Source organism: Brachyistius frenatus, unplaced genomic scaffold (assembly GCF_029030835.1).
Source record: "Brachyistius frenatus isolate BFR_SWC_R1_liver_20210118 unplaced genomic scaffold, ASM2903083v1 Contig_8, whole genome shotgun sequence".
Taxonomy (NCBI): Eukaryota; Metazoa; Chordata; class Actinopteri; family Embiotocidae; genus Brachyistius; species Brachyistius frenatus.
In genome coordinates this window covers 4,740,245-4,766,479 of record NW_027210607.1, presented here as the reverse complement: position 1 = coordinate 4,766,479, position 26,235 = coordinate 4,740,245, and the positions used below count along the sequence as shown (strand labels likewise).

General features: G+C 40.4%; 1 protein-coding gene across 1 annotated transcript in view; it reads right to left on the bottom strand.

Moving 5' to 3' along the window:
- Positions 1-20,514, bottom strand: part of wdr11 (WD repeat domain 11) — a 54,403-nt gene extending 33,889 nt beyond the window's left edge. The window contains exons 1-10 of the mRNA XM_069690024.1: positions 20,327-20,514; positions 18,899-19,010; positions 15,830-15,983; positions 15,428-15,601; positions 14,892-15,093; positions 9,599-9,764; positions 7,847-7,949; positions 6,936-7,134; positions 5,752-5,852; positions 3,000-3,176 (exon numbers count right to left, since the gene is read on the bottom strand). Of these exons, the coding sequence (XP_069546125.1) occupies positions 3,000-3,176; positions 5,752-5,852; positions 6,936-7,134; positions 7,847-7,949; positions 9,599-9,764; positions 14,892-15,093; positions 15,428-15,601; positions 15,830-15,983; positions 18,899-19,010; positions 20,327-20,412 (1,474 nt within the window). The 5' untranslated portion in view covers positions 20,413-20,514. The remainder of the gene's footprint in view (positions 1-2,999; positions 3,177-5,751; positions 5,853-6,935; positions 7,135-7,846; positions 7,950-9,598; positions 9,765-14,891; positions 15,094-15,427; positions 15,602-15,829; positions 15,984-18,898; positions 19,011-20,326) is intronic.
- Between the last annotated feature and the right edge of the window lie 5,721 nt (positions 20,515-26,235).

Below are 26,235 nucleotides of genomic sequence, written 5' to 3'. Positions count from 1 at the left end.
ACTGAAAAATAGATTTGACACAACAGCAATTGCCGTGTTTTGTTGGAAAAGTACTTTCACTTAGAAAAAAAAAGCACACCGAGACAAAACTGCTAATAACAGATGAAGATCAGCAGTGGTTGTCCCTTTAGATCCTTTAGTAGTATTGCGGTCATGAAGTAATAATGAGCAGTGAACTTACGAGATCTCTCACCATTGTGGATGTGAGAGACAAAGAGAGCCTGTGAAGAAGGTTGTAAAATGTGTAGGCTGAAGGTGTTATTATTCACCTGCTTGTCTGTGGGTCTGAAGGAGGCAGTGTATCTTTGAGATATGATTAATTTCTGTGGGGTACGTCAGAGTGCAGCCTATTTTTCAGCTTGACAACTAAACTAAAGGTTTCCTGCGTTGGGGAGAGAAGAGCAATACACCTGGGTCTTCAATGGAATTTGGTGCAAAAGCATCTGTGCATGTGTGTGTGCAGACATAGACAACGGAAAATCATTACATATGCAATTCTGCTCTTAATTTCCCATTCAAATTGCGACTCTCATAATTTTATGCATCACTACTGTGGTGAGGGGTGGGGGACTTCTGAAGAAAATTGCTATGCCGATTTAAAACTAAGAAATCTCTCTCTCTCTCTCTCTCTCTCTCTCTCTCTCTTTCCCCCTCTAGGGAATGGTAACAGAGAATGATACTTTAGATTAGGTCTATGTCTTTTGCATCATTTGCTGAGACCGCACAGTCAGATTCGATGGACTGCTCCTTAGTCACTTTGTGCCTCAAACACTCAACTTAGCAGCGACGGCTTATACTGTCAGACAAACTGACGTGCATTTGATCTGAGAAATCATAGTGGGTTTTTTTTTAGCTCAAAGTTGAGAATTTGCAACGTGTTCTACAAAGTTGTCAGCAAATGTAAGAACACCTCACTCTTGAATTTTGTTTTGCTACAAACTAAAAACCTTACGACTGGAAGGAAAATAATAAATGACAACATTTAAAGATGAATATAATTCAAAACCTACTTTTATTACTTATTACTATTATTCGCAAAGTATTATTGGGAATTACTGACCTGGAGATTCTGAAACACTCCATTCACTTTATCAGGTTCCTTAAATATGCATATGAATTAATATATTAGAGGGATCAGAAAGTTCACACTGCTCATATTGCACGTAAACAGTGTGTAGGGAGCACAGAGACATTATAATCTTTGTGAGCAAGTACTCCAACTTTCGTTGCTTGTTCATCAAATCAGCACGAGTAACACATGTTTTTGTGAGCAGTGGTCTGGACTGCATCTGCGATTTCTCCGTGGACATGACCGGAGGGTGCACATAACATTTTGTGTCAAACTCCAGAAATGGAGAATGGAGACACTAGAAATGACCTATGAGCTTATGCCAATAAAGAAATGAGCCTGGAGAGGTGTTTTGAGTGACATTAGCATTTTCGTGAGGCGAAACGTCGCTGTACATAACCGACAAAGCGGCATGATGTCATGCGTGTAACCAGGTGGGTTTTCTTTAATATTCATGGGGTTGTGCACCGTGAATCCGTCCCCCAGGGTCTGACTGTCAACACGGAGTTCTAGTATGAAGTTCTGAGGCGTCTGAGGGAAAATAATTGGTGCACACAAACTGAAACTGTGGCACCATTGCATTTAGATTCTTTAACATGACAACACGTCGGCTCAGTTTGCTGAATACTCACAAGCTTCTGGCCAATAACTTTTCAAAAACTTTGATGTTTGCTCTCTGCTCAAGTTTAGGTGTGTAAAAAAACCCACTGCCTGTTAATGATAATAACATTTACAATTTGAATAACATCTATCATTCATTTTTGGTTTATTGGTTGGGAGGTAGTTAGGAGCGTGGGTGGGTTGGTTGTAGATGGGTTGGTGGGTAGGGTTTAATTTTGCTGCTTCAATGCGGGGACATTGATTTCATACTTCTGGCTGAGATCCTGGTATGAAACCTTCATATTGTCCATTTCGTTCTTGAGAGCATAACTTTGGTCGTTCACCACCTGGAGTTCACATTCAGACTTTTCCTGGACGACTTTATAAGCCACCTGCAGCTCTTCATAATCTTTCTGGAGGTCTTTCTTCTTCCGCTCGATCAAGTTGTTCACCTGCGGTGCTATCTTTGTAGTGCTGAGAGTTTTCTTATGACCGGAGTTTTCTACCCTACCGGTGTACTTCTCCAGCCTCTCCAGCTTCCTTTTTGTTATTTTACCCTTGTTGATGTCTACATTGGTGTTTACATTAAATATGACTAGAGAAAAAAAAAAAGCAGGTAGATGACATAAAATTCTCTGTATATGGCTGGTTGTTGATACATATTTTTTTATTCATAAATGTCAATAGTTTTGAGTGCACAAAACCTATTTTAGCACGTGTGTTAAGTGTTTTTCTCACATGCACAAGCTTGAACAATTTTTTTTTTCATGAGGACGCATGCCTTACCTCCGCTGCCAAGTCCATCCAAAGGAAAACACTCAAAGTCTCAAAATATTTAAGCACAACCCGGATTTAACTTGATAGTATGTGATGTAATTTTTAAGTAAAATCCATTTAACATTTTTGATGTTTTACCGCTATTAGTCTAAATTAGCTGCTGATGTAGTCATAAAGAATTTATGAAACTTCAGTGTAACTAAAGTTGGTTTGAATCTGAATCACAAAATGATGATGAAACAAAATCCTAATTGAGTTGTTTTCTCACCCGAAAGTCGGGACCAAGGTCTGAACCAATGTTCATGTTTTTGTTACGTTCCAGTTCCTTTTAGTTTCACACTGCGATTTTGCAGACGCACTGAAAAACTTTGCAGGACACCTACATCCCTAGACGAGATATTGAAAAGTCTGCAAGTCTGGACCAAACAGGGTTAATGTGAAAGCACCCTTAGTGGAGATGATCTTTCATTTGGGAATAGAACCCTCAACCCTGCCAGTGGTAGTGCCTTGCTTTTCAGAGAGTTTTGTGTGTCAGTGGTACATTATTTCCTACCTACGGCCAGAAGGGGCTGGTAGTGGTTGATGTTTTTGGTGGTAAGAGGTGGACACATGCGGAGGGCAAATGGTGGCAGTGGCAAACCAGACAGCAGGCCGGTCAGCAGGAACTTCAACTGGACCTCCTGCTGGTTGGATGATGGAGGAGGAGCCTCACCCGCGATCAAGGTCTGACCTAGAAATAAAACCACAACACGGAAAGGTTTAAGGCAGACATTAACGAAACGCACTTTGCAGTTGCTACTTTATTAATGAAACACAGAAACTATAACAAGCGTCAAAGTGCTACAAGAACATGAAAACATGTCTTCTGTCTTGCTATTTTTTTTTTTGTCATTTTGAGGAAGCAGGAGGACAACGGTTTCCTATCTTAATTAAAAAAAGCATATAATATGCAATAAATTAGTATTACATCTTATGCTTGTTAACTAAATTACACAGAAATAATTGATGAGATTAAAGCTTTAATCAGGTATTCCCAGAAATGTTTTTTTAAATCCCAATCCAAGTCCATTATTATGGTGTATATGTTGACATTAGTGTGTCCAATGTAACATTTAACCATACATTAAAACTAGCTTAGCTGATCCATTTTAGATTGTAATTGGCAGTTGAATAAATGTGTATGAAGAGAATATGACCTTCACCGAGACTTGACTTTAAATGTTTCACTATAAGTTGTTGTCTTGTGTTCTACACTGTTTTGTAAATCTATTGATGGTGCAGTTTCAGTCTGTAAATGTTTGGGGAGATAAACAGTGAATACGATTTAGACAGCTACCTTGATGCAATAATCTCTATGGATATTTGCAACAAACAAAGATATATAAAGACACATACAGAAGCAAATGACACAAAAGCCTAACCATAAACTAGCAAACTACCAACAAAAGCTAAACTAAAATACCAAACAGCAACAACGTCAACAACTAAACAGCAGCCCAAAGCAGCTCTTCGTACAACTCTAATTGATGCTGCATGTACATCAAACAGATATGGTGTACTAGCACTGTATAGAAATTGTAATTGTACATAACTACTATTTGTGATAGAGCTTATTAGCACTCTTATAAATACAATTTTTAATTTGGCCTCACCCTTTTAATCCTTAATCCTGTCCTTTGGCTGAAGTGGAAAAGCTCATACAGTCTGACTCCAGCTGGAGGCAGCAGAAAATAACCAATATTGTCTGTTTCTTTAAAGTGTTGCAGTTCTAATGATCTCAGGGTTGACAATGACATCAAATACCCATGTTTTACACAGGAGTATCTATAGGCTTCATCCAGTTATATTTACTTTGCTAATTTCACACAATTCCAGTTACTCCAGTGTAAAATGTAAAGACAACCACAACATACCGTTTCCTATTTTTTACAGAAGCACAGATTTGGATGACCAAGGCCTTCACAATCAGACAGTTAATCACTCCATTGAGTACATTTTAAATTGGCAATCATATCATTTTGTGTATTACCTGCAGAGCTATAAGACATTCTCTCAGGATGCAACAACATTGAAGTTCTGAATGAAACAGGTTGAACATCCATTTGGTTTTCATAACAGCCTTCTTTATATTGGAAATGTAATGTTTTTCTCAATGAATACCATTGCGGCTCGAAATTCCAATAAAATGAAATGAGGATAAAATTCCAATGAAACCACAAAGAATAAATATACATTCAACAGGTTTGCAGATGTGCAGCAAATAAAAATATGTAGCGAGGTAAACTTGGTTTTCTGCATGGCATCTCTTGCCTACAGCAATGATCAGTTTGCCTTTGCGAGTCTGATGCCCTTTTTGTGTCAGTTTTTTCTTTTTCCTGCATGCTAGTGACATTTCCTCATGACAAGAGCTTTAGTCAGCAACTGTCAAGCAGAACTACTGCTGTGGGCAGAAGCTGACTCCAGTCTCTCTCTCTCTGTGTGTGTGTGTGTGTGTGTGTGTGTGTGTGTGTGTGTGTGTGTGTGTGTGTGTGTGTGTGTGTGTGTGTGTGTGTGTGTGTGTGTGTGTGTGTGTGTGTGTGTGTGTGTGTGTGTGTGTGTGTGGTGAGACAGCAAAATCCTCCCCTCTTATGCCAGGATAATTACTGCTCCACCTCCCCAGGGCCCACTGCAAGCATCACTCTCAGGGAATACAACTGACACACATAAAAACAAAATTAAGAAACACACATAAAGAACAAAAAACCTCATCTCATTACTATTTCATATCCACATTCGTCTTTTGATAGGCCCTTTTCTTCTAAATCAACAGGGAGGAGACAGCAAGATGGAAAAGCAAAAAGGATAAGATGGAAAAGAAGGAAAATGTGAAAGCGAGGAAGGGCCAAGCACACATGGGACTCTTTGTGTGGAGCCACTCAGACTGGAGAATAATGCTGTGCAGTGCAGAGGAGAAACCAGCTGTCACACATTAAAGCAGAATCTGAAGAGAAGCCCCGAGGCCCACATAACTCACAGAGGTACAAAGATATAAGACCTGATGCACACACACGCTCAAACATGTACGCACACACTCACTCACATGCAATAAAGGACAGTGTCTCTCCTTCATTCTTTTGAGTTTTCACAATTTCTGTTAAACAAAAGTCATCTTCCTCAGAAAGAGTGAGGAAGCTTTTGATGCAATGAGAAGTGAAACGTGTGATACGAGTCTTTGAAACATCAAACTTTATCTTCGTAAGATGCACCAATATTTCTGGTGCTTGTTAAATGTCATTGATGATGATGATGATGATGTGTAGTCGTACCAATCATGCTGTTGAGGGAGAGATCCTGAATCCTCTTCTGGGTCGGACCCAGCGGAGCTCCACAGAACGACACGGGGGAGTAGAGCGGCGACAGACCAGAACTGACACACAGAAGGAGAAAAAGATCATTACTGAAAAATCATTTTGTAAGCAGGGCACATATCCGTTACAGAAACCAAGAGAGTGGGGAGTGATAAATGAATATAGCTTGTGCAAACCATGAATGTGATATGCTTTTTAATAAATTTGTGACCCAGTGTAGCATTTTTACAAGACGACATGTGTACTGATTCTGTGTATTGATCAGATGCTACTCAGTGAAAAAAAAAAGCAGATGATCCCTAGAAAAGTAGATTTTCCTGACTGCTGCAAACTATGATGAAGCTTGAATCCACTGGGACGCGACTTGTAATCGAACAGGTGCAGCAGAGTGAAGTGTCTCAACCTAACAAAGCTCAGCTCAGTTTACCACTACAACACAGAGAATTATAATTCATGTAATAGTGTGAAAGAAAACTTCCAGCGACTGATTAGTCCTGAAATAGAAAGCTCACCTGTCTGAAACTTCAAGCAAACAAATTAAAACACGGCTATAATAAGAAAATTCATCACAAAGTGGCAAAAAGCAGAAGCATGCTGCCCGTCTTTTGTTTAACGCTGTACATTTCTCTTGCTTGCCCAGAATAAGATAAGTTGGTTTAGAGAAGTACAAAACTCAAGTCTCCTCAACAGCAGCAAGCAGCAAGGGAGCGCTCCATCAAAGGAAAGCAGGGCTCATCCATGATAGCCGACCACCCCCCCCCCTCACACACGCACGCACGCACACACACACACACACACACACACACACACACACACACACACACACACACACACACACACACACACACACACACACACGCACACACACACACACACACACAAACCTTCATCAGTCACTGAGAAGACTAAATTTAGGTCAGAGGATTATGTAGTTTAAAGTCAGTTTGGCTCTCCTTACAAAGTAGTAAAACTTTTAACTAATAACACTCCCTGCCATATCAGACACCACCTGCAAAACTGTAATATAACTTTGCAAAATTACTTGGGTTTCTATGTGTGTGTGTGTGTGTGTGTGTGTGTGTGTGTGTGTGTGTGTGTGTGTGTGTGTGTGTGTGTGTGTGTGTGTGTGTGTGTGTGTGTACCTAGGATTGGCCGCAGCCTTGCCAGTGTGGGCTTTGAGCTCCCACAGCATGGCTCTGCCGTCGCTGACCATGAGGGCGGCATTGTTTTCGTTGACGGGGCAGATCACCATGCGATATGGCCGGACTGTCTTGGTAACCCGGATGGCGTCGCACTGAGAACGCAGGTCGTACACAAGCTCCTGGACACTCTGTTCTGGGTCTGAGGAGCAGAGGGGGGGGTGAGGGGGGTTCAGTGGTATCGTAGTGGAGAGACAGAATGACAAGAGAGAAGGGACATGAAAGAAGAATGATAGGTGATAAAAAACAAATGAGATGTAATCAGAGTAAATTGGTGAACACGTGAATGGAAAGAGACACAAACAAGGAAGTCAAATAAAAAATAAAACACAATATGACATCGAGTGGAAGTCAGAAGTAAAAGGAATAGAGACAGGGAGAGGAAAGGAAGATAACAGTGTGAGACAGCGCGATTAAAAGAAAAAGACCATTTTTGAGTAAGTGTGAGTGAAAAGAAGAGGAAAAAAGAAGAGGTAGTAGTCACGATTTATGGAGATAAGAAAAGAAGACAGGTAATAAGCAAATAAATTAGTGGGGTGAGTCAAAAGGAAATGTCAGGAAAAAAGACAAATTAGTAGAGAGAGATGTGTGCGGAAGAGATGGCAAGTAGAGTAAATGAGGGAGAGATTCAGCGAGACAATGGACTCCCACTGGCCTATAACCCTAAAACCAAAGATAAATGAGACAGTAAGAGGCTAAATTACCACAGGAGCATAGAAAAAAAGGCTACAGGCTCTGAGTGCAGTGCAGTTTTGGCTGAATAAATGATGACTTGGGAACGGCATGGGAGTGAGAGTGCTTCGTGAGTGAATGGAGTACAAATAGCTGGCTCTGTACACACACAGGTTTCATACCTGCTGCTTCCTCTGGGGCGGCAGTGGAGCGACACACTCGGAGTGTGATGCAGCCGTTCTCATGGAGGCAGTAGAGGGCGTCCCGCTGGGCGCAGGGAATCACCTGAACAGAGGGAGTCGGGGGATCAGGTGAAGACGTGTGCTAGTGATCGAGTTAGCCAACTGTTTTCCTGGGACTTGAACAGGTGGTACATCTGTTTGCTCTGAGCACTGCAACAAGCTGCCATGCTATGTTCCAGAGAATGCAAATCTATTATGCAGAGACTTCCAAATTGTTTTCCTTTGAAGGGCCAATAATTAATCTAGATGGAGAGCCGCAGGACAAAAATGCATGTTTATTTTATGTGAAAATACATTTCATTAAACTATGATATACTTTGCATAAAATTAACAGTCAAAAATCTAAGGTAAAATATCAACTTCACAGTGATAAGAGTTTGTATTAGATTGTATTGGATTACAGTAGAGTGACTGGAGGCTACGTGTAGTCGATAAACTGGCAAATGCACTTTGTCCATGTGCCAGACCTGACAGCGGAGGTTCTACACTCCAGTGTGGACCTTTGCTAAGCTGTGTCATCCGTCATGCAAATTGGCTTCGCGACAAGCACTTTATAACACTTAGAGAAGGCAGGCGCTGGCTGGACGGAGCCTGGGCAGCTGAGTAATACCCCTCTGCCTCTGTTCTCGGAGACTTTAGAACTTACTTGACGACTACAAAGGCTTGTTTTTCACTTCGTGTCATTAAACCATGAATACATTTAGTTATACAAGATCACTGTCAACCCGAAGAAAGTATGATTCATGAAAGTACAATACCATATAAAACAGAAAACAATTTCAAACATGCAGATCACGTTAGCTGACTGTAGAGTAAAACTGAAGGACAGTAAACTAGTCCATTCGTGTACATTCAGGCAGGAAACTTAAGGACATTGTTTCAGGGATATTATGGCCACCACAATGTTCATTTCTTCAAAGACAGACAGAGAGCTGAGAGTGAAGGCAGAGTGAACACAGCAACATTAATAAGAGAGTTTCTCTTCCATTACTGGCTGTGCAGCTGTGACAAATTCTCTTTGTAATACCCCCACAGCATTCATCAATTTCCAATTAGAAATTCAGACTCTAAAAGAAGGGAATTGGTACCTAAAGGTCAACCTTGCTGCTAACGGTGACTACTGAGAGAAAATACAAGTCAGGCGATATGTAGGATGATGAGATTTTTTTTTTTTTTTTTTTTTGCTGTAACCAAGGACTACTTGGCCCTGCTGTGCAGTCGTCACACCTTGATGAGGTGAGTGCTCAGAGGGAGCAAGAAAAGTTGAGAACTTTATCAGTCACGGCAGGGGAAATTGGCCTCCTAGAAGAATCATCCATAAAAATAGACATATTTTTTTGGTAAAGCCCTCCGAGTAATGCAATAAAAGTAGAGGCCGGGTTCATTTGAGGAGAGAGAAAGATGGTGATGTAGGAAGCACGTTAGAGCGAGACAGCACAGCCATGCTTTCATTTATCTCACCTAGACCAAGTAAGATGTCAGCACAAACATATTGCAAATTGTTTTTCTATGTAACTTTCAAATGCACAGGGGATATCTCTCCATCACACTCTGACATACTTGACAAAAGACTGATGTGACAGATTTCTGACCTTGAAATTAGACGTTTTTTTCCATCAAAAACTGGTTAACTCTTGGGGTTTTTAATTCCTTATTAAACAGGAGTTGCTGTACATGTACGCAGTGTCTCACCTGGATGAAGGGCACCCCGGAGCGCTCGATGGCCACCACACCCACCGTCTGGCTGAGCTCAAGGTCCAGGATCAAAATCTCTCTGGGGTAAAGCAGCAGCATGTGGTTCCTCTTGGATGGCAGATAGGACAGCTGCAGACAGTCGTTCAACGTCACCGCCTCGGCACTACACAGCAGAGCGAAGACAGTAGTAACAAAAGACAATTAATCACAGCGTCAGGTTGTTTTCCTGACAGGATAAAGTCTTTATTTACAGGAAAAAGATAAGCCAGAAACTAATTAATCTATCTCTGGTTTTGCATACTTGTTTTAAACTCAATATGCTGCACACAAAACATGTTTGAAGAGGCAAAATGTAAATGGCAACGACTAGAGATAAAAGGATGCACTGCCGCTCTTATTCAGCAGACAAATCACCAAAGATACCAAATAATTAGACTCTGGTGCACCGACAACACATGCATATGAAATATGCTAATATTATGTACACCAATGTGATGCTTCATTTGAAAGTCCTAAAACAAGTTTAATAAAAAAACACTCTTATTTCTAAGATCAACTTGATATGTATTCATGTCCTCGGCTGAATGAATTAGTTATTACTGTCGTGAGTCACAGGCAAATGAGGGAAAATTTAAAAGTGTATCAGGTTTCATGATGGAAGGCTGATGACTTTATCAGATATTGGAGGCGTCAGATAGAATTTCTTTTGTTTTATTCTTGGAGTTTGAAAATGTGAATCTAGTTCGTTGTTTGCAACAACTTTGTGTTTAAATTAATGACAAATACTATTATCCATGGCAGCAGCCCAGTTTGATCTGTCCATGTGGCAACAAAGCAGTCACAAACACTTTGCAGTTCAGCCAAGAAGGAATTGAGGCCTGATTTTCACACAATCTATGAGCGGGGCGGTGGCCATAACTCATTCCTACAGCTTTATTCCTGCAGGTCACAATGAGATCAAATAAAGGGGAGACAAACTTTATAACACAGTGGAGATCATTATCATCAGGGGGAAGTTTAACAGATAAACTGGACTCAATGGGGAACTTTTGGGAGTTAGTGGACTAAATCACACCGTTACCAGCTTACTGAAGTCTGGCGAGGAAAGAGGAGATAGGGGGGGGTTAAAATGTCTGCGCCACCAAAGGCAAAACATCAAAAAGAAACAGCGAGAGAGTTCTGTGTCTTAGACACAAAACAGAAAGCAACAGATCTTTAGACACAAAGAGGGAAAAAACTGAAAAAGAAAAAGGTCACGGGACCCTCAGATATTCAGCTGTCCAATTACCAAAACATCACATACTCTCACATCTCTCTCTGAAACTGTGAATAACATATGAAGGCAGCTGCAGTTGGTGGATCACACACGGTTAGAGACTACTGCATGCATGCTGTACATATGGGCACATACAAACAGAGAGAGTTGGGAAGACTGTGTTTGGTAGCACAGGAGGCTTCCTCAGATCAGTGAGGTTTTTAAGAAGTAGGTAGGTAGGTAGGTAGGTATTTACTTTATTAATCCCTGAGGGGAAATTTTTTCGCTACAGCAGCATACAGAAGCAATAAGATAATAATAGAAATAATAGAATAAAATAATAGAATAAAATAGAACAATAGAAAAGCAATAAAATAGCAGTAAATAGCAGTAAGTCCCCAGCTTCTATTATCCAATGACATTAAATAAATGATAAATGACCTAATGGACATGAAAGTCTATCACAAAGTTTATACATTATGCAGTCTGTTCAGCTTGAGCTTCTGATATCAAGACAATACAGAATACATTGACACAGCTTCATCATGGAAGACAGTGCAGCATAAATTATGAATTTGGCTTAGATGTGCACATGAACACAAAATATGTGCATAATTGCAGCTCCAGCAGCAGCTGGAGACGTCAGTACGGACAGAAAAAAAACATAAATCTAAAATTCAAACTTACAAATCACCACATCAGCAACAGACAAAAACACATTTTTACAACATATAATTCAGTGAATCTCACCTGCTTCATTCAGTTATGGTATTTGAGAACCTTACATAGTTGATCTTTAGTGACTTTTATTAAATAGTTTGATACATTTCAGGGTTTGATTAGGTGCTCTTTCATGCTCTCTTTGTGTAATTTCCAATGATTTTGGCTTTTGATGTCTTACAAAGAGCAGTGCGTCGTCAAAGTGACAATTCAGATGTCCACAAGTTTTTCAAAGCTCCATCAAATAGTGATTTTTTTTTTCTCGCTTTAAACTTCTCAAATAGTTAATTTCAATAAATCTTCAAATTATCCAATATCTCAGGAAAAGATCAAAGATGAGAGAAAAACTGAAGGCAGATTTGTGAATCAAAACTCTTTTCAGTAATCCTCTGACAACGCCTCACATTTACCTGCAGTCCCTGGATATAAAACTGCATACAAAGTAGTTCAAACCAGCTCCACCTGCAGCAGCTACAACAGTAACATGCTGCTCACACACTGATGCTTTAGTATCAAAAATCAAATGATATCTATGTAAAAATATCAGCGGGACCAACCAGTATTTTTACTTTAGTAGTTAAACAACATTTTGCTGCTAATACTTCTGTACGTCAGTACTTTTACTAGGATTTTTCCTGCAAGACTTTTACATGTATTGGAGTATTTTCACGTTGCTGAATTTGTGCTTTTACTAAAGTAAAGCTCTGAATACGTCTTCCACCACTGCTGGAAATGAATCCACCAGTTGCCCTTTTGCCGTTTGTCGAACAAATGAACTGCTCAAAAAGTGTTTGCTACCACCAGGACTCTGGGACCTCTAGTAGTTACCATAGAAACCACTGGTCTCACAAAATCAACAAGGAGTTAAATTTGAACAACTAAAACCTAACTGCCTGCGCAAAAAATATTTATTGTTCTTTTAGTTTATTCATAAATATTTCAGACAGTTTAAAAGTAAATTGTGTGTATGTGTGTGTTTGGGTTGGTTTGTTTGTTTGTGTGTGTGTGTGTGTGTGTGTGTGTGTGCGTGCGTGCGTGCGTGCGTGCGTGCGTGCGTGTGGTCGAGTCTGAGCGGGAAGCCATTTTCTGTCAACTTGATAAAGGAACCAAATCTGCATTCGCTAACAACCAGATTAATGGCTGCGTGATGAGACACTAATGTGGGCGATATAGTACAGTATTCAGTGAGTTTCTGATAACAGAGAGCAAAGTCTTGTTTAGATCGCCCATCTATCAACCCCTGGCAGACAGAGCCAGAGAGGAGAGATACTGTAACACTGAACATGATAAACACCCGAAACCGACACACAGACAAAAGCACACCGAAAGAATTCAGCTCTTTAAAGAGCAACTACACACAGCGCGAAAGGTGAGGAAGGAAGATGTCACATACCCATAGAGGACACAAAGAGTGAAACAGACAGGACGGGAGAGGCAGGAGAGAGGATGAAGACGAGTAAGATTAATGGTGTTTGTTATTAGAGCTGGTTGGGTGGGTGGACTGAGAGGCTGCTGCTATAAATAAGCCTGTTTGACAGTCACAAGGCAAGAAGCGCAGCCAGCACATCAAACACATCTTTGCTTTCTGATCTGTTGAAACTTTTTGTAAATGAATGTCTTACACAATTTTAAGTTTGTCATTAAATGGCATAACAACTGAGACACCCTCTTAATCCAAGCACAAGTCAGACACTCTCATTATTAAAAACTGTAACAGAAAACAGCAGAGCTTCTGCAGGCGGCTTTTATCTCCAGCTTCACGTTAACACGGCCGCAGTAGTGACTTAGTATATAAGTCACTAGTTCTTGTGTGTTTAAGTATTAAAAATTAATTAAGTAAATCTGCCAACAGAACAAATCCTTCCCTATTCTTCTGTAGTTTCTTCGTCCCCTGACCTTTGACTTGATTTAGCAGCAAATCTCGGTGTTAAGATGAATTTCACCGCTGGAAAGACACTAGTGCCATAAAATAGAACAGAACATAAAACAGAGAAAACTCTACCAGTTCAAATGCTCTGCAAGCCAATTCTGCCAAGGCTGCTTGCCAGGTCGCTGCTATTGGTGAGGCTTGACTCTGGTTTATGTGGAGGTGGGCCAGTGAAAGACATGGAAGTACAGTCTGAAGTTTTAAGTAGTGTCTGGAAAACTCCTCCAGATGATATATGTTGGAGGAGTTTTTCAGTTGAATGAAAAGGGAGGGAAAATATATTCTATAATAAAAGAAAGCGTGTTGAAAACATGATGAAGTCACCCTTTAACTAATATGACAGTTAACTAACTTTGATTGAAAAAAGATTAATCGGTACACCAAACGCTACAACTAAGAAACGAATGAACAAACCAGTTCTTCCAACCCAAAATGAAAACAACTCCACGATTACTAATCATAGTCTGTTACAGATTTGACAGACGGTTTTGCTTTGTGCCACTACTCCCAAACAGAAAAGCAGTAACAGTTGACTTTCAACAGGTCATTTAACTTACCAGTAAAAAGAGGAAGAACAACACAAGTTAAACAAAGAGAAAAAGCTAAATGTGGACAACGCTGAGCAGCAACATTTCAACAAACCAAGATGCAAAAACGCTGACTCAACCTGTTGACAACTAATTCAACAAAATAGAACATTACCGTGTCAATGTGCTCTAATACTTCATCTTTATTTTGAATTTTACATTTCTATCTATGGCATATTACTCTTTTATTAATAAATTAAGACATACCCAGTGTCTGAATGTGTCATCCAACATCAGAGGACATAATACAATTAATGCAGGCTGACAAGTGCACATTCCCTAGAGGTCAAAGGCACATGGATGCAATTGCTCTGAGGCTAAACTCAACCCATTTGACCTTCAGTAATGTCATTCACTCAGTTATTGGAGTGCAACTGAAAAGGACTGTATTTGGAAAGCAGACAAAGTTGTAGCAGATTTTTAAGACTGATGGATGGGCAGATATTTTACAAATGGTTTTAAACAATGCAATACATGTATTGTATAGATGGCACATGAATTGGTGGCCACATTTGTCAATGTTGAAATGAAATTTGGACACTTTGATCAATTATAAGACACTTCTATTGTCGATTAGAATAGGTATAGTTAATAGGCCAACATCAACCTAATTGGTCAGGACTATCCACAGTGGCGCCAGAGAAACACAGACAACCAGGAAATGTGAGGGGCAAAAGGTCAAATCCTCACAATCAGCAGGGTATGTAACTGTGAAGAACATTTCAATGTGCTCCTATAGAAACATCAAAAACATGCTACACTACAGTTGTGCAAGTGAAAATAGAATTAAGTGTTTCTTACGTGGGTTTTTCATTGGTGATGAGCACTTTGACCTTATTGAGGGCCTTCTTGGCGCCGGTGGGAGCCGGAGCAGCAGCAGGTGCAGGTTTGGTGTGCGCTGGACTTGCATGAGGGCTGGCGATGTAGACCTTTTTACCAGCGCTGCCTGGTGGTTTGGAGTGGGAAAAGTCTGTGATGAAGACTATTCCCTCGCTGGTCAGCACTGCAGAGAATGAAGAACAAAAGAACATTATGAAGATGCGTTTGCTTGTCACGGCTTGACAAACCGTCAGTACTCTGTTAGCAACTTTGCATCTGTCACTTGAGAGAATGTTACTAACGGTTCAGTAGTTGGCAGACTAGAATACAGAGCATCTCTCAGGAGGAAGCACAGTCTTCAGCACAACTTCTGATATGTTCAGGCATACTGAAGTTGTTGAACTGTAAAACTAAGAGCTCTACAAGAGACGTGACCTGTATGTGTGGGTGGGAAACTGGAAAAAGTCAAACAGAGGCTGAAATAAGGCTGAACTTTGGACAGTATTTTGTTCACCTACATGCCATGTTAGAAGGGTCAAAGGGGTCAAAGGAAAAGGAGAGGATGTTCTCAGCGTAGCTCTTTTTCCACAGCTTCGTCCCCGTGTCTCCGTTCCACAGAACTATGTAGTTGGGGGGGTGGACGGCTAGCAGGAGATCACGAGACGCGTCCTGATTCCACAACCACTCCAAGTCTGACAGAGAAAGAGAAGAAGGAGGGTGGCAATGAAGAGGATGGAGGCTCAGTGTGCGCCAGCAGGAGTGGCAGTAACAGCTTCTTAATGAAAACAAATAGTCAACAGCAGAGCAACAGCTCAACATTTCTTCTTGGCAGGGCTGCCAGAATAAAGTCCCATTACGGTAGAGAGCTGACAAAGACTCAGTCCAAATGTAAATGATTGGTTTTCTGGAAGATCTCTCACCCTGAATAGGTTTGGAGTGCTCCTGGATCTCGCAGTGGGCAGTGCCGCTGACCACATCCCACACTATGATCTTCCCCGAGGCGTCTCCCGAGGCCAGCCGCAGACAGTAGGGCGAGCTCAAGTTATGGTAGTAATTTTCCCTGGACCATTTCACCTGCCGACACAAAGACACTAATTAAGCATCTGGCAGTCTGTGGGGACGCTGTGAGACTTCCACATTTCTCAGCAGAAAGTTTGTCAGACACTCAACAACAGAGGCTTTTTTTTTTCTTAAATAGAAGATGGTGAATTTCACTTAAGGCAGCTGAGGGACGAAAGAAAACTGAAGCAACGAGATACTACAGGGCCTGTATGAAACACAACATCGAAAGGTAGCCGAGGCAATTTCTACACCCAAAAAGACAAACGACTCCAACACAGGCTGCTCTTTAAATAATTGATTATGCCTGGGTATTTGTTCCTGAACAGCCATGCTCTTTACTGTGGCTACTTCTTTGTCTTTTTTTATTCAGCAAGCTTCCTTATGTCAGGCTAGGTGGTGAAGAATGGCCCGCTGCTGTGGCTGCGGTGCTTTACAAGATTAAAGCGTGCTTTAGAGTGAGGAATGAAAGCCTCGGACGGAGTCCTGCCACTGATAATCACTGGAGAATTTATTGCCCATTATATGGCTTTCTGCAAAACACACAAACACACATACACATACACACATACACATGCCCACACACACACATACATACACATGCATATACATACAATACACATGCACACACACACACACACACACACACACACACACACACACACACACACACACACACACACACACACACACACACACACACACACACACACACACACACACACACACACACACACACATACATACATACACACACACACACAAACACATACACACGCCCACACATACACAACACACACATATACACAAACACACACACATACATACACACACACGCCCACACATACACAAACACACACATACACACACACACACACACACACACACACACACGCCCACACATACACAAACACACACATACACACACACACGCCCACACAAACACAAAAACACACACAAACACATACACACACATACAGACATACACACACCCACACATACACAGATGCCCAGACGTACACACATACACACGTACACACACGTACACACACAGACATAGACACAAGAGGATTCTCCATCAGTTCAGCGGTAACCTTTATCAGAATTGGTGGTGTTCTTTTAGACATTGAAGCAGAGCTGAATCTGTCTGCCAAAGCCTAAAACTACTTGGCTCAAGGTCGGGCTAACACGGAGGCTTGAAGGTGTGTGTTATTTAGCAAATATAGGAAGAAGAGGACATACAATATATATGCAGTAAGCTTACATACGGGCTAAATTAAATATGTGTTTTTCTCTGAACAATCAGACATCTAATAAATACATTTTGTGATTAAAAAAAAAAAAAAAAACTTAATGGGAAAAAGATGTGAGCCAAATGTCAAAAAACTGTATTCTTTTTACATTAATCAGACCAACTGAACAACTCTAAATCTTCAACTTAAAACTTAAACATCCCCTCCAGATATGTTTCATAATGTATATAAAATACTCTACTTTGAATTATAATTTGTGGCAGTTACAGATTTTCCACAATTTTTTTTCCTAAATCCTGAAAATGACATCTGCTCCTTCTCAATACTTACAAATTCCAGATTCTATGAATACGTAAATATGTTTCATTTCAGAAGTTTTACTGCTGGACACAACATGTCTCACACTTCCCTGTGAGGTCCATCTTCAGTATATGTGCTCTCGAGGTCTCAAGTTTCCACATCATACTTGCGGAAGCTAAATTGGACCACAAAAGGCTTCCAAACTATTTGTGATGTCACAAATCATGCTCGCAGGCCTGGAAATTAGATTTACCTGACACTGTACACACACAATGTAAACCTCAGACTGAAGGGGGCTTTTTCTTTTCTTCTAACTACGCTTAATTTTGATCATTAATCCCTCTCCGTTTAAATTAATCTCGCACTTTCTGATCTTCTTAGAGTTACCACGCTCTATATTTCTTATTAACCCCAAGTAAACTTTAAGACAAATGAAGAACGCATACTTTTAATTAAGTTGAATTGAGTTTAATTATTGCCTGGAACCGACCACGCCGTTGTTTTATTCTCTCTCTCTGCTCCGCTTATAAGAAGTGTTTTTGATAATCTAGTCAGAATAAATCCAGCCATCTCTCAACCCGGACAAAGCTCAGAAGATCCATTTTGCCAAAGCTGACAGCTGCTGCATCGCTACACGCTGGTCGTCGATCCTCAACAAGACCCAACGGTACCAGCAGAAGAAGCCTGCTGCGGGAGTGAACACCGACAGCGCAGCGCCAAACTCCAGGCTCTGACATCTGCACGGAGGTCCGCAAGAAAGAGGCTTGTCTGGACGACTGGGACCACGTCCAGTAAAGATGGGACCACCCTCCAGTAGGCAGAATCTATCTGAGTACTTTGATCCATTGGGTTGATGTCTGACAGCTGATTTATCCAATTCCAAATTCATAATCTCTAATTTACGTCAGGAACTAGCTCCGTATTCATAACCTAAGTATTATTTGTTCCCACCGTCACTGCGCTATCGCTCAGAAATCCTGTTCATCACATCCATGATCCATAACTACAATCAATATTCATATAGTTTATTCTTGGTGTAAATATTTTCAATAAATATCCTTATTGACCAAGCACTAGTTTTTGTGGATTTCCTAGAAGATTTTGAAGGAAATCCCTGAATGTAGAAATCACGGTTCAGGCTATGTTGACTGATCACTTTTATTTCGGCCGATAAAGCCTATTAAAATTCAATCTTGATGGTTTCTGCTAAACAGAAAATGGTGCCCCAAATATGAATTGAATCCGCTACGCTGTACAGATTAAGGGATTCATCATTTATGAGTAACTGAATGAAAAACAATTTTTTTTTTAAATTACTTGCAGCCTGTGGAGATAAACAAGTAAACAGATGAAAACGTGTTTCCTTTTGGGACTCACCTTGACCACATTTGCTTTGTGTCTCTCCAGCACCTGGATGGTCTGGGATGTCTTTGGATCGATTATGAGAATACTGGAGTGACATCCCTGGGCTATCAGGCCTTGGCAACCCCTTCAGGGAATGAAAACCAGACAGAATGTGAGTAAGAGGAGGGTAACAAATTAAGAAGAAAGTCACTAAACTCATGTCTCCATTTGGTCTGACATTGGTTTGTATACCCTTTCCAATACAAATAAATAAATGATTACTTGAAATTGTGTCTGTATTTCAATTTCCTGTACGTTTATATGTCAGCGTGAGTACATATCCATGGATGTGTGGCTGGTCCACATTAAGACCGCACAAGACTCACAACTCAAGTCCACAACAAATTGGAAAACTCTAGTATGCCAAAGATGCCATTTGTACTTATCAACAATGGCCGGAAGATAGATCAATATTTTATCATATTGTGATGTCAAACTAGATATCGTCCTGGATTTTGGATATCATAATTTCATAATATGGTTTCCTGGTTTTAAATACTGCATTACAGCAATGTGATGGGATTCTCTGAATTTACTAGACTGTGTTCAGCTCTTCTGTTATTTGTCAATACCCACTTAGTCATTACTAATTATTTATTTATCAAAAATCGTATTTTGTAAATATTTTGTTAAAGCATAAATTATTATCCCTACGAGATCATTGCAATATCAATACTGAGGTATTTGATCAAAATGATTGTGATATCATACACCCTCAATGACTGAGTCCTGATGCAACAGGCAGATATAGTTTACAGTTGGGAGAAGTGTGTGACTCTACAATGAACCAGAAGAATTGGATCAAATAAATAAATAAAAAAAAGCTGCTACAAAATGATGAAACAACCCTTATTTTTCATCTGAATCACATGCTGTCTACCTGGATGAGGCATATAACATTTCCAATGAGAATCAAATATGAATGAAGCAAAATGAAATATCTTGGTTGTGCATATTACAAAATGTAACAAAGGATTTACTGTCAGCTTCATGTATGTGCAATACAACATGGTTACTGCGCAGCTCTTGTCATTCACGATAACATGTCTGGTCTCTTCAAGCGAGTTTTACCACAGACCAGACATCATTGAGATGAAGTCACACTGCAGTCAGTCTCAAATGATTTACTGAGGAAGAGAGAGCTGAAGGAATTCATCAGGCCCAGCAACACGTCACATCACATGACACTGTGCACCCTGCATGCTGATCTGTCTGTTCAGGAAAGCTCACGTGGTGGGTTTTTTTAGCAGCAGTTAACAGTGGTAACTTTCTGCAAAGCAATAAAAGTAAATAACATGTTGACAAACCAATAACGACTTGTTAGTACCACCTGCCAATCGCGTATCTTGTCTGAATTGACCAGATGCCGTGTTATGCTCGCGGTAAAGGTGCAGTACTCACCAATCTACAGCGGTTTTATTCTGCAAATTGAGAGTGCCGGTCAACGTCCGAGCCGCGAGTTTGATGTTGACAGTGTAAGGAATCATTATTGGTCCTAAGTATTTATGCTACATTAACGTTTACTGTTCAAAGGCTGCTAAAATTAATTAGCTCCTGTGTGTCGGCTCTGTTGTGAATTCTAACAGGAAATGAAGTTGTGTCTCTAAATATAATACCGTGTAGGAACAAATTCCAGCGTAACAAGGTTCCGCGACTGATATCTCAGATTTGTCAATACAATACTATATTCTTTTTTTTTTTTCTTTTTTTTTACATTACAATATTTTCTAAAAAAACAAATATGATTTTATTGAAAAAACAAGCATTTTAAGTAAAAAATAATTAGGAACATTTAAATGTTTGTAGATGTGAAAAATAGCAATTTGATTTTGATAGTTTTTGTGGTTATTTTGTCAATATAAAATTATATATGGTTAAGTGGTACATATCTGTCCTCATATAATAATTAAGGAACTAACATTGTTCCATATTATAACAATGTTTGATAAAAAAAAATGTCAGAGATAATTTACCGTCCCAGAATGCATTGGTGTGACTGTGGACAAGCTAGCAACCCTTGCTTATAGAATTATTATTATTATTATTTTTTTTTTTTTTTATCTCCTTCTGTCAATTCAGAGGTTGCATTTTAATTTACACCAAATAAGTCTTTGTTGTTTTGCTGATATTGTATAACCCATTTCATTTTAAAAGTAGTCTTTGATGTGCTGAAATCTAGGACCTCAAATATATGTTTAGTATAACCATAAATTACCTATTTACTCACATAGTGTGGTTTAGTCCATCATTTGAAATTGCATTGTAGTCTATTAAAATCCAGTAATGAACATCCTGGGATGCATCGGAGTCTGAGGTTCAGGAGAGACCCCACACTGCTAAAAATTAAATGTGTCTGCAGGAAGATAGTGACATCATATTTTCTTCAGATGGGCTTGGAAGCAACCCACAAGGGGATGCAGTGAATGGCTTTTGGCCACCACAGCTGTGCTGCTTAAATATAAACTACCTCATATAAGTTTTCTCTTTGTGCCATTTATCTGGTTGCACTTCAGCTTTGCAGTGACACAAGTTGGTACAGTGGATGATAGAGCAGAACACTCGTTTCTTATATTCAGTACAGACATTAAAATTACCATTTCAACTGACAACCAATTAGCTTTTAGCTTTTATTTCATTATGAGCTCTGACACACACACACACACACACACACACACACACACACACACACACACACACACACACACACACACACACACACACACACACACACACACACACACACACACACACACACACACACCCTGGCATGTTCTCCTGTTCAACTCTGGATTTTTGTCTAACATCATGCACTTATCCTGACAACCACAATTAACTTCAGGCTCTATCTTCAAAGCCTACAGTATATCAGATATATTCAAACCGTCTGTGGCTGCCAAAGTTCTGTTATACCACTTATTTCTGCATCTGATTTCCTCAGCTTGGCAACTAGGGGAGTAACATAACTCTGTTTAAAAGCAACGTGGATACTCAAGAACTCTCAACTTGAAGCTTTTCTTTCAGTAAAATGGCAGACTGTGACATCCGGACAGAAGTTAGCCTTCAAATTTGAGACTGTCTCTGAAGGTGAATTGTAGCAAAATTGTCTGTCTACATAAAGAAAATATTCAAAGTCTAACAAAACATGTCAACACAATGAACTGAAAGAAAGACTTCAATACAACTGGAAAAAAACAGACTGTTTCTCCACTGTAATCAAGTGGTCTTAAGTAATATTTCCCATGAACTGACAGCACTTGAGTGATTCTCATGAAAGCGATTCTCTCCCCCCCCTCCACTGAACAAGGCAAGTCTCCAAATTACTAACAATGTGGCAGTTTTCTTTTATTTGTAGAGAAACTGACACAAATGAAGCACCGTTAATAGATATTAAAACATCAATCAGAGAACCAACTTGTTATTTTTTCGGATCAGTGTCATAAGATATTCAGAACCAACTTGTTATTTTTTCTGTCATAAGATATTCACGCTCTGAGTTACAATAATGAACTTAAAAATGATAATTCTGAAAAGTGCAACATTTCACACTGATTCTGATTCTGTTGATATGTTGTCAGCCACTTCAATCTTACACAGATCCAGATATGTGGGGAAAAAAAAAATCCATTAATTCTATATTTCCTTTGTGGCCGACATACTAAATGAACATGTTTCTTCTTTGTCACATTGTTATTGGATTTTGTTAACAATGCCCACCAGCTAGTCTGATTTGTATGTTAATTGTCACTTGGTCGACTCAGAGTTGTATATCTCACTTTACGTCCTGGATGTCAAAATCATCTTGTGGTCATGGCTTTCTGCACATTCATCGTACACAACACAAATCTGTCACATTAATCGTAATTATTGCAGGCCTGCTGTCAATAAGAACACTGCCGCAGCTGACACAGTTATTATACCATTTCTCACTCTTCCTCAACGCACACATCTTTACATATCACACAGCTGGTTTCTGTATCAAAATGACCATGGTCGTGACTATAATTCTGACAGGTTATGACTAAAATTTAAAAGAGCCTACAGTATTTTCATTTCAAAGCGGCTTTCTGCAGTGACCTGCAGTGGTTATCTTTTCTTGACAGTTCACAAGAAAGGTGACTCTCAACATCTACGCCCCTGAATCCGAGACTTTTGACTTAAAGAGAAGATGGTCCATTAAAATTGATACTTTTAGACGTATTTTGGTAAAAATCGACTTTGCATGTTGAGATATTTAATTAAGTTTATCTTGAAGAATGTGAAACTTTATGTCATTTGGAAACTAAGGTGAATGAATCAATCTCATTTAAGCATTTCACTGAAGTTATAGTTTCCCCTATTTGAATTGATACATTCGGCAGTATGAGAGTATAACTTAAAAATCATGTCTAAGCTTGTCTTATGAACAGTGTTAGTGCCGTTCAGTACCTTGGAGTTGTTATTTAAAAGGCAGTGAACTTTGCTAATGTAGCTATATGGTGTGCTCATGTGGAATATATCTCAGAAAAATAGGTTTATCGTATGATAGCACAAACTTCAATGAGGACTAACAACCCTACTATCCTCAACAATGTAGTGGACAACACAAAAGAGAACAACAGCAAGGATCATGAGCATATTAATAACTACTGGGATGATTGGAACAATATTGAACAGATGCCCATGCACTGTGACCCGCAACAACCTAGTAGGCTCTACCCTGAGTTGCATTGGAACTAGCACTGCCCTGCCACATATCTGACATCAGCCAGTCAGCCAGGGATGGATAAAGGCACCCTATCCTCAGAAAATACCCAGGCAAGAAGTACAGACTTCAGATGAAATCAATATGTGAACGGTATATTTGGCTCAGTGAGCATGGAACATGTGTTTTGCTTTGCCTGCAGACATTTTGCTCACAAGGGGCACTAGTTCCATGAAGAAACTGAATTTACCCATGATGGGTTTAGTGCCTGGGTTAAGGCTATCCATTTCATACACATATGCTGCACATAAATACACCATGGATGCATGGTCTAAATTCAAGTTAAGGAGAGAGAGTGGCTCAAAAATGAATAATGCACTCAGCAAGAAACATTCAAAAAATGTTGGTTGAGATAGGAAATATATACAGCCCTTGATTAGAAGGACATCGTGGATGCTTTTGCAATGACCCACAACATATGCATTCTCCTGCTCTGACAGATGTGATATCCATTAGTGAGTAGGTATTGCCATCTTCACTCTGTGTGCATACGTGTGTGTGTGTGTGTGTGTGTGTGTGTGTGTGTGTGTGTGTGTGTGTGTGTGTGTGTGTGTGTGTGTGTGTGTGTGTGTGTGTGTGTGTGTGTGTGTGTGTGTGGTAGAGTGCGACGTTCAACTGCCACAGCATACCGAGTTTAAAAAGAAAAATCTCTATCATGTACATGTAGGCTAAGGTTACAGTCACGCTATAGTGACTGTGATATGACCCACTGGTATTGTTGTTTATGCATCTTAAAAAGTGACATGCAGGTGAATGCTGTCATATGGTGCCTACTAAGCTAATGGAGTGAAATAATCCTGCCGTCACCCATAAATTAACATACATGTAAAACCATTCTTTCTTTGTAACCTGAGGAGAAACAGCAGCCAAAATAAGCACAAAAGCACAAAAACAAGTTTGATATTGATCTGTTCTCATCTGAATGCATGAGACCACTTCAGAGTATATTTCCCCAAAATGTCAAAGTGTCTCTTTAACAATGATGACTGCAAAGTGTACGCTGTTGGTTACTTGGTAGCAGGTTTACAGCTGTGTTTTTACTACCTCATTCAGACCCAGCCCCAGATTTACTCTTCATTATTTAACTCTCTTTTCTGACCTGTCAATCATAGCTAGATGTAGACACACTAAGAATTGTATGTTTCTGCAGCTGTGTGTTTTTTGGGGGGTAAAATTACCACCACATTTGGGGAACTTTTAACAATGAGCAGGTAAAGACTACAAATTAAACTTTTACTGTCTTCCTTTGCTCTCTCACTCAGTCCTTTCCCTCCTACTTACAAAGCCGGTAACCACCTGGACTATATTTTCACCAGAAACTGCTCCACATCTAACCTCATGGTAACACCACTTTATGTCTCTGACCACTTCTTTATCAGTTACTCTCTCCCACTCTCTCAAACTGACAACACGACCACATCAACAGACTGTACCGGTCCGTCGCAACATTCGCTCCCTCTCTCCCTCCTCTCTGGCCTTCTCTGTTTTATCTGCCCTCCCTTCAACTGACTCTTTCTCATTCATGCATCCTAACTCAGCCACAGACACTCTCCTTTCTACTCTGTCTTCCTCTCTTGATTTTCTCTGTCCTCTTACATTACGACAGGCCCGCAAGTCCTCCCCAGCCCCGTGGTTGTCTGACTCGGTGCGTGCCGAGAGAGCCACTATGAGAGCGGCAGAAAGGAAATGGAGAAAATCTAACCACCCTGACGACCTGCTCACTTATCAATCTCTCCTCTCCTCTTTCTCTGCCTCTATCTCTGCAGCCAAAAGCTTTTTCTACCTAACCAGAATTCAATCCTCAATTTCCAATCCCAAAAAGCTCATCTTTTCCAACCTCTTTGACCCCCTCCCCCCCACACCCTCCCTCCTCCCTCCACCCTTCTACCAAGCCACTTTGTCAACTATTTTACTAAAAAGATAGATGACATACGCTGCTCATTTTCAAACCCAGCTTCTATAACTACTGTACATTTCCATCAACTTCATCTTTATCCCCTTCACTTTCCTCTTTCATCCCCCTGTCTCCCACTCAAGTTCTTACCTTGGTAACCTCCGCCCGCCCAACCACCTGCCCCCTCGAACCCATCCCAAGATGAGTGTGAGACTGAACCCTCTCTTGAAGAAACCCACCCTCAACCCGACTGAAGTAAACAACTACCGACCCGTCTCTCTTCCCTTTCTTTCCAAAACTCTCGAACGAGCTATCTCCAATCAACTCTCCTCCTATCTTCACCATAATAACCTTCTTGACCACCAGTCTGGTTTCAAGGCAGGCCACTCAACAGAGACGGTCCTCCTTCTGTCTCTGAGCAGCTTCACACTGCCAGAGCAGCCTCTCTCTCCTCTGTCCTGATCCTTCTTGACTTTTCTGCTGCATTTGACACAGTGAGCCACCAGATCCTTATTTCCTCCTTCAGGACCTTGGTGTCTCAGGCTCTGCTCTCTCCCTGTTCTCATCCTCCCTCAACGACCACACTTACCGGGTGACTTGGAGAGGATCCGTGTCTGAACCTTGTCCTCTCACTACTGGTGTCCCTCAAGGCTCCGTCCTGGGTCCCCTCCTCTT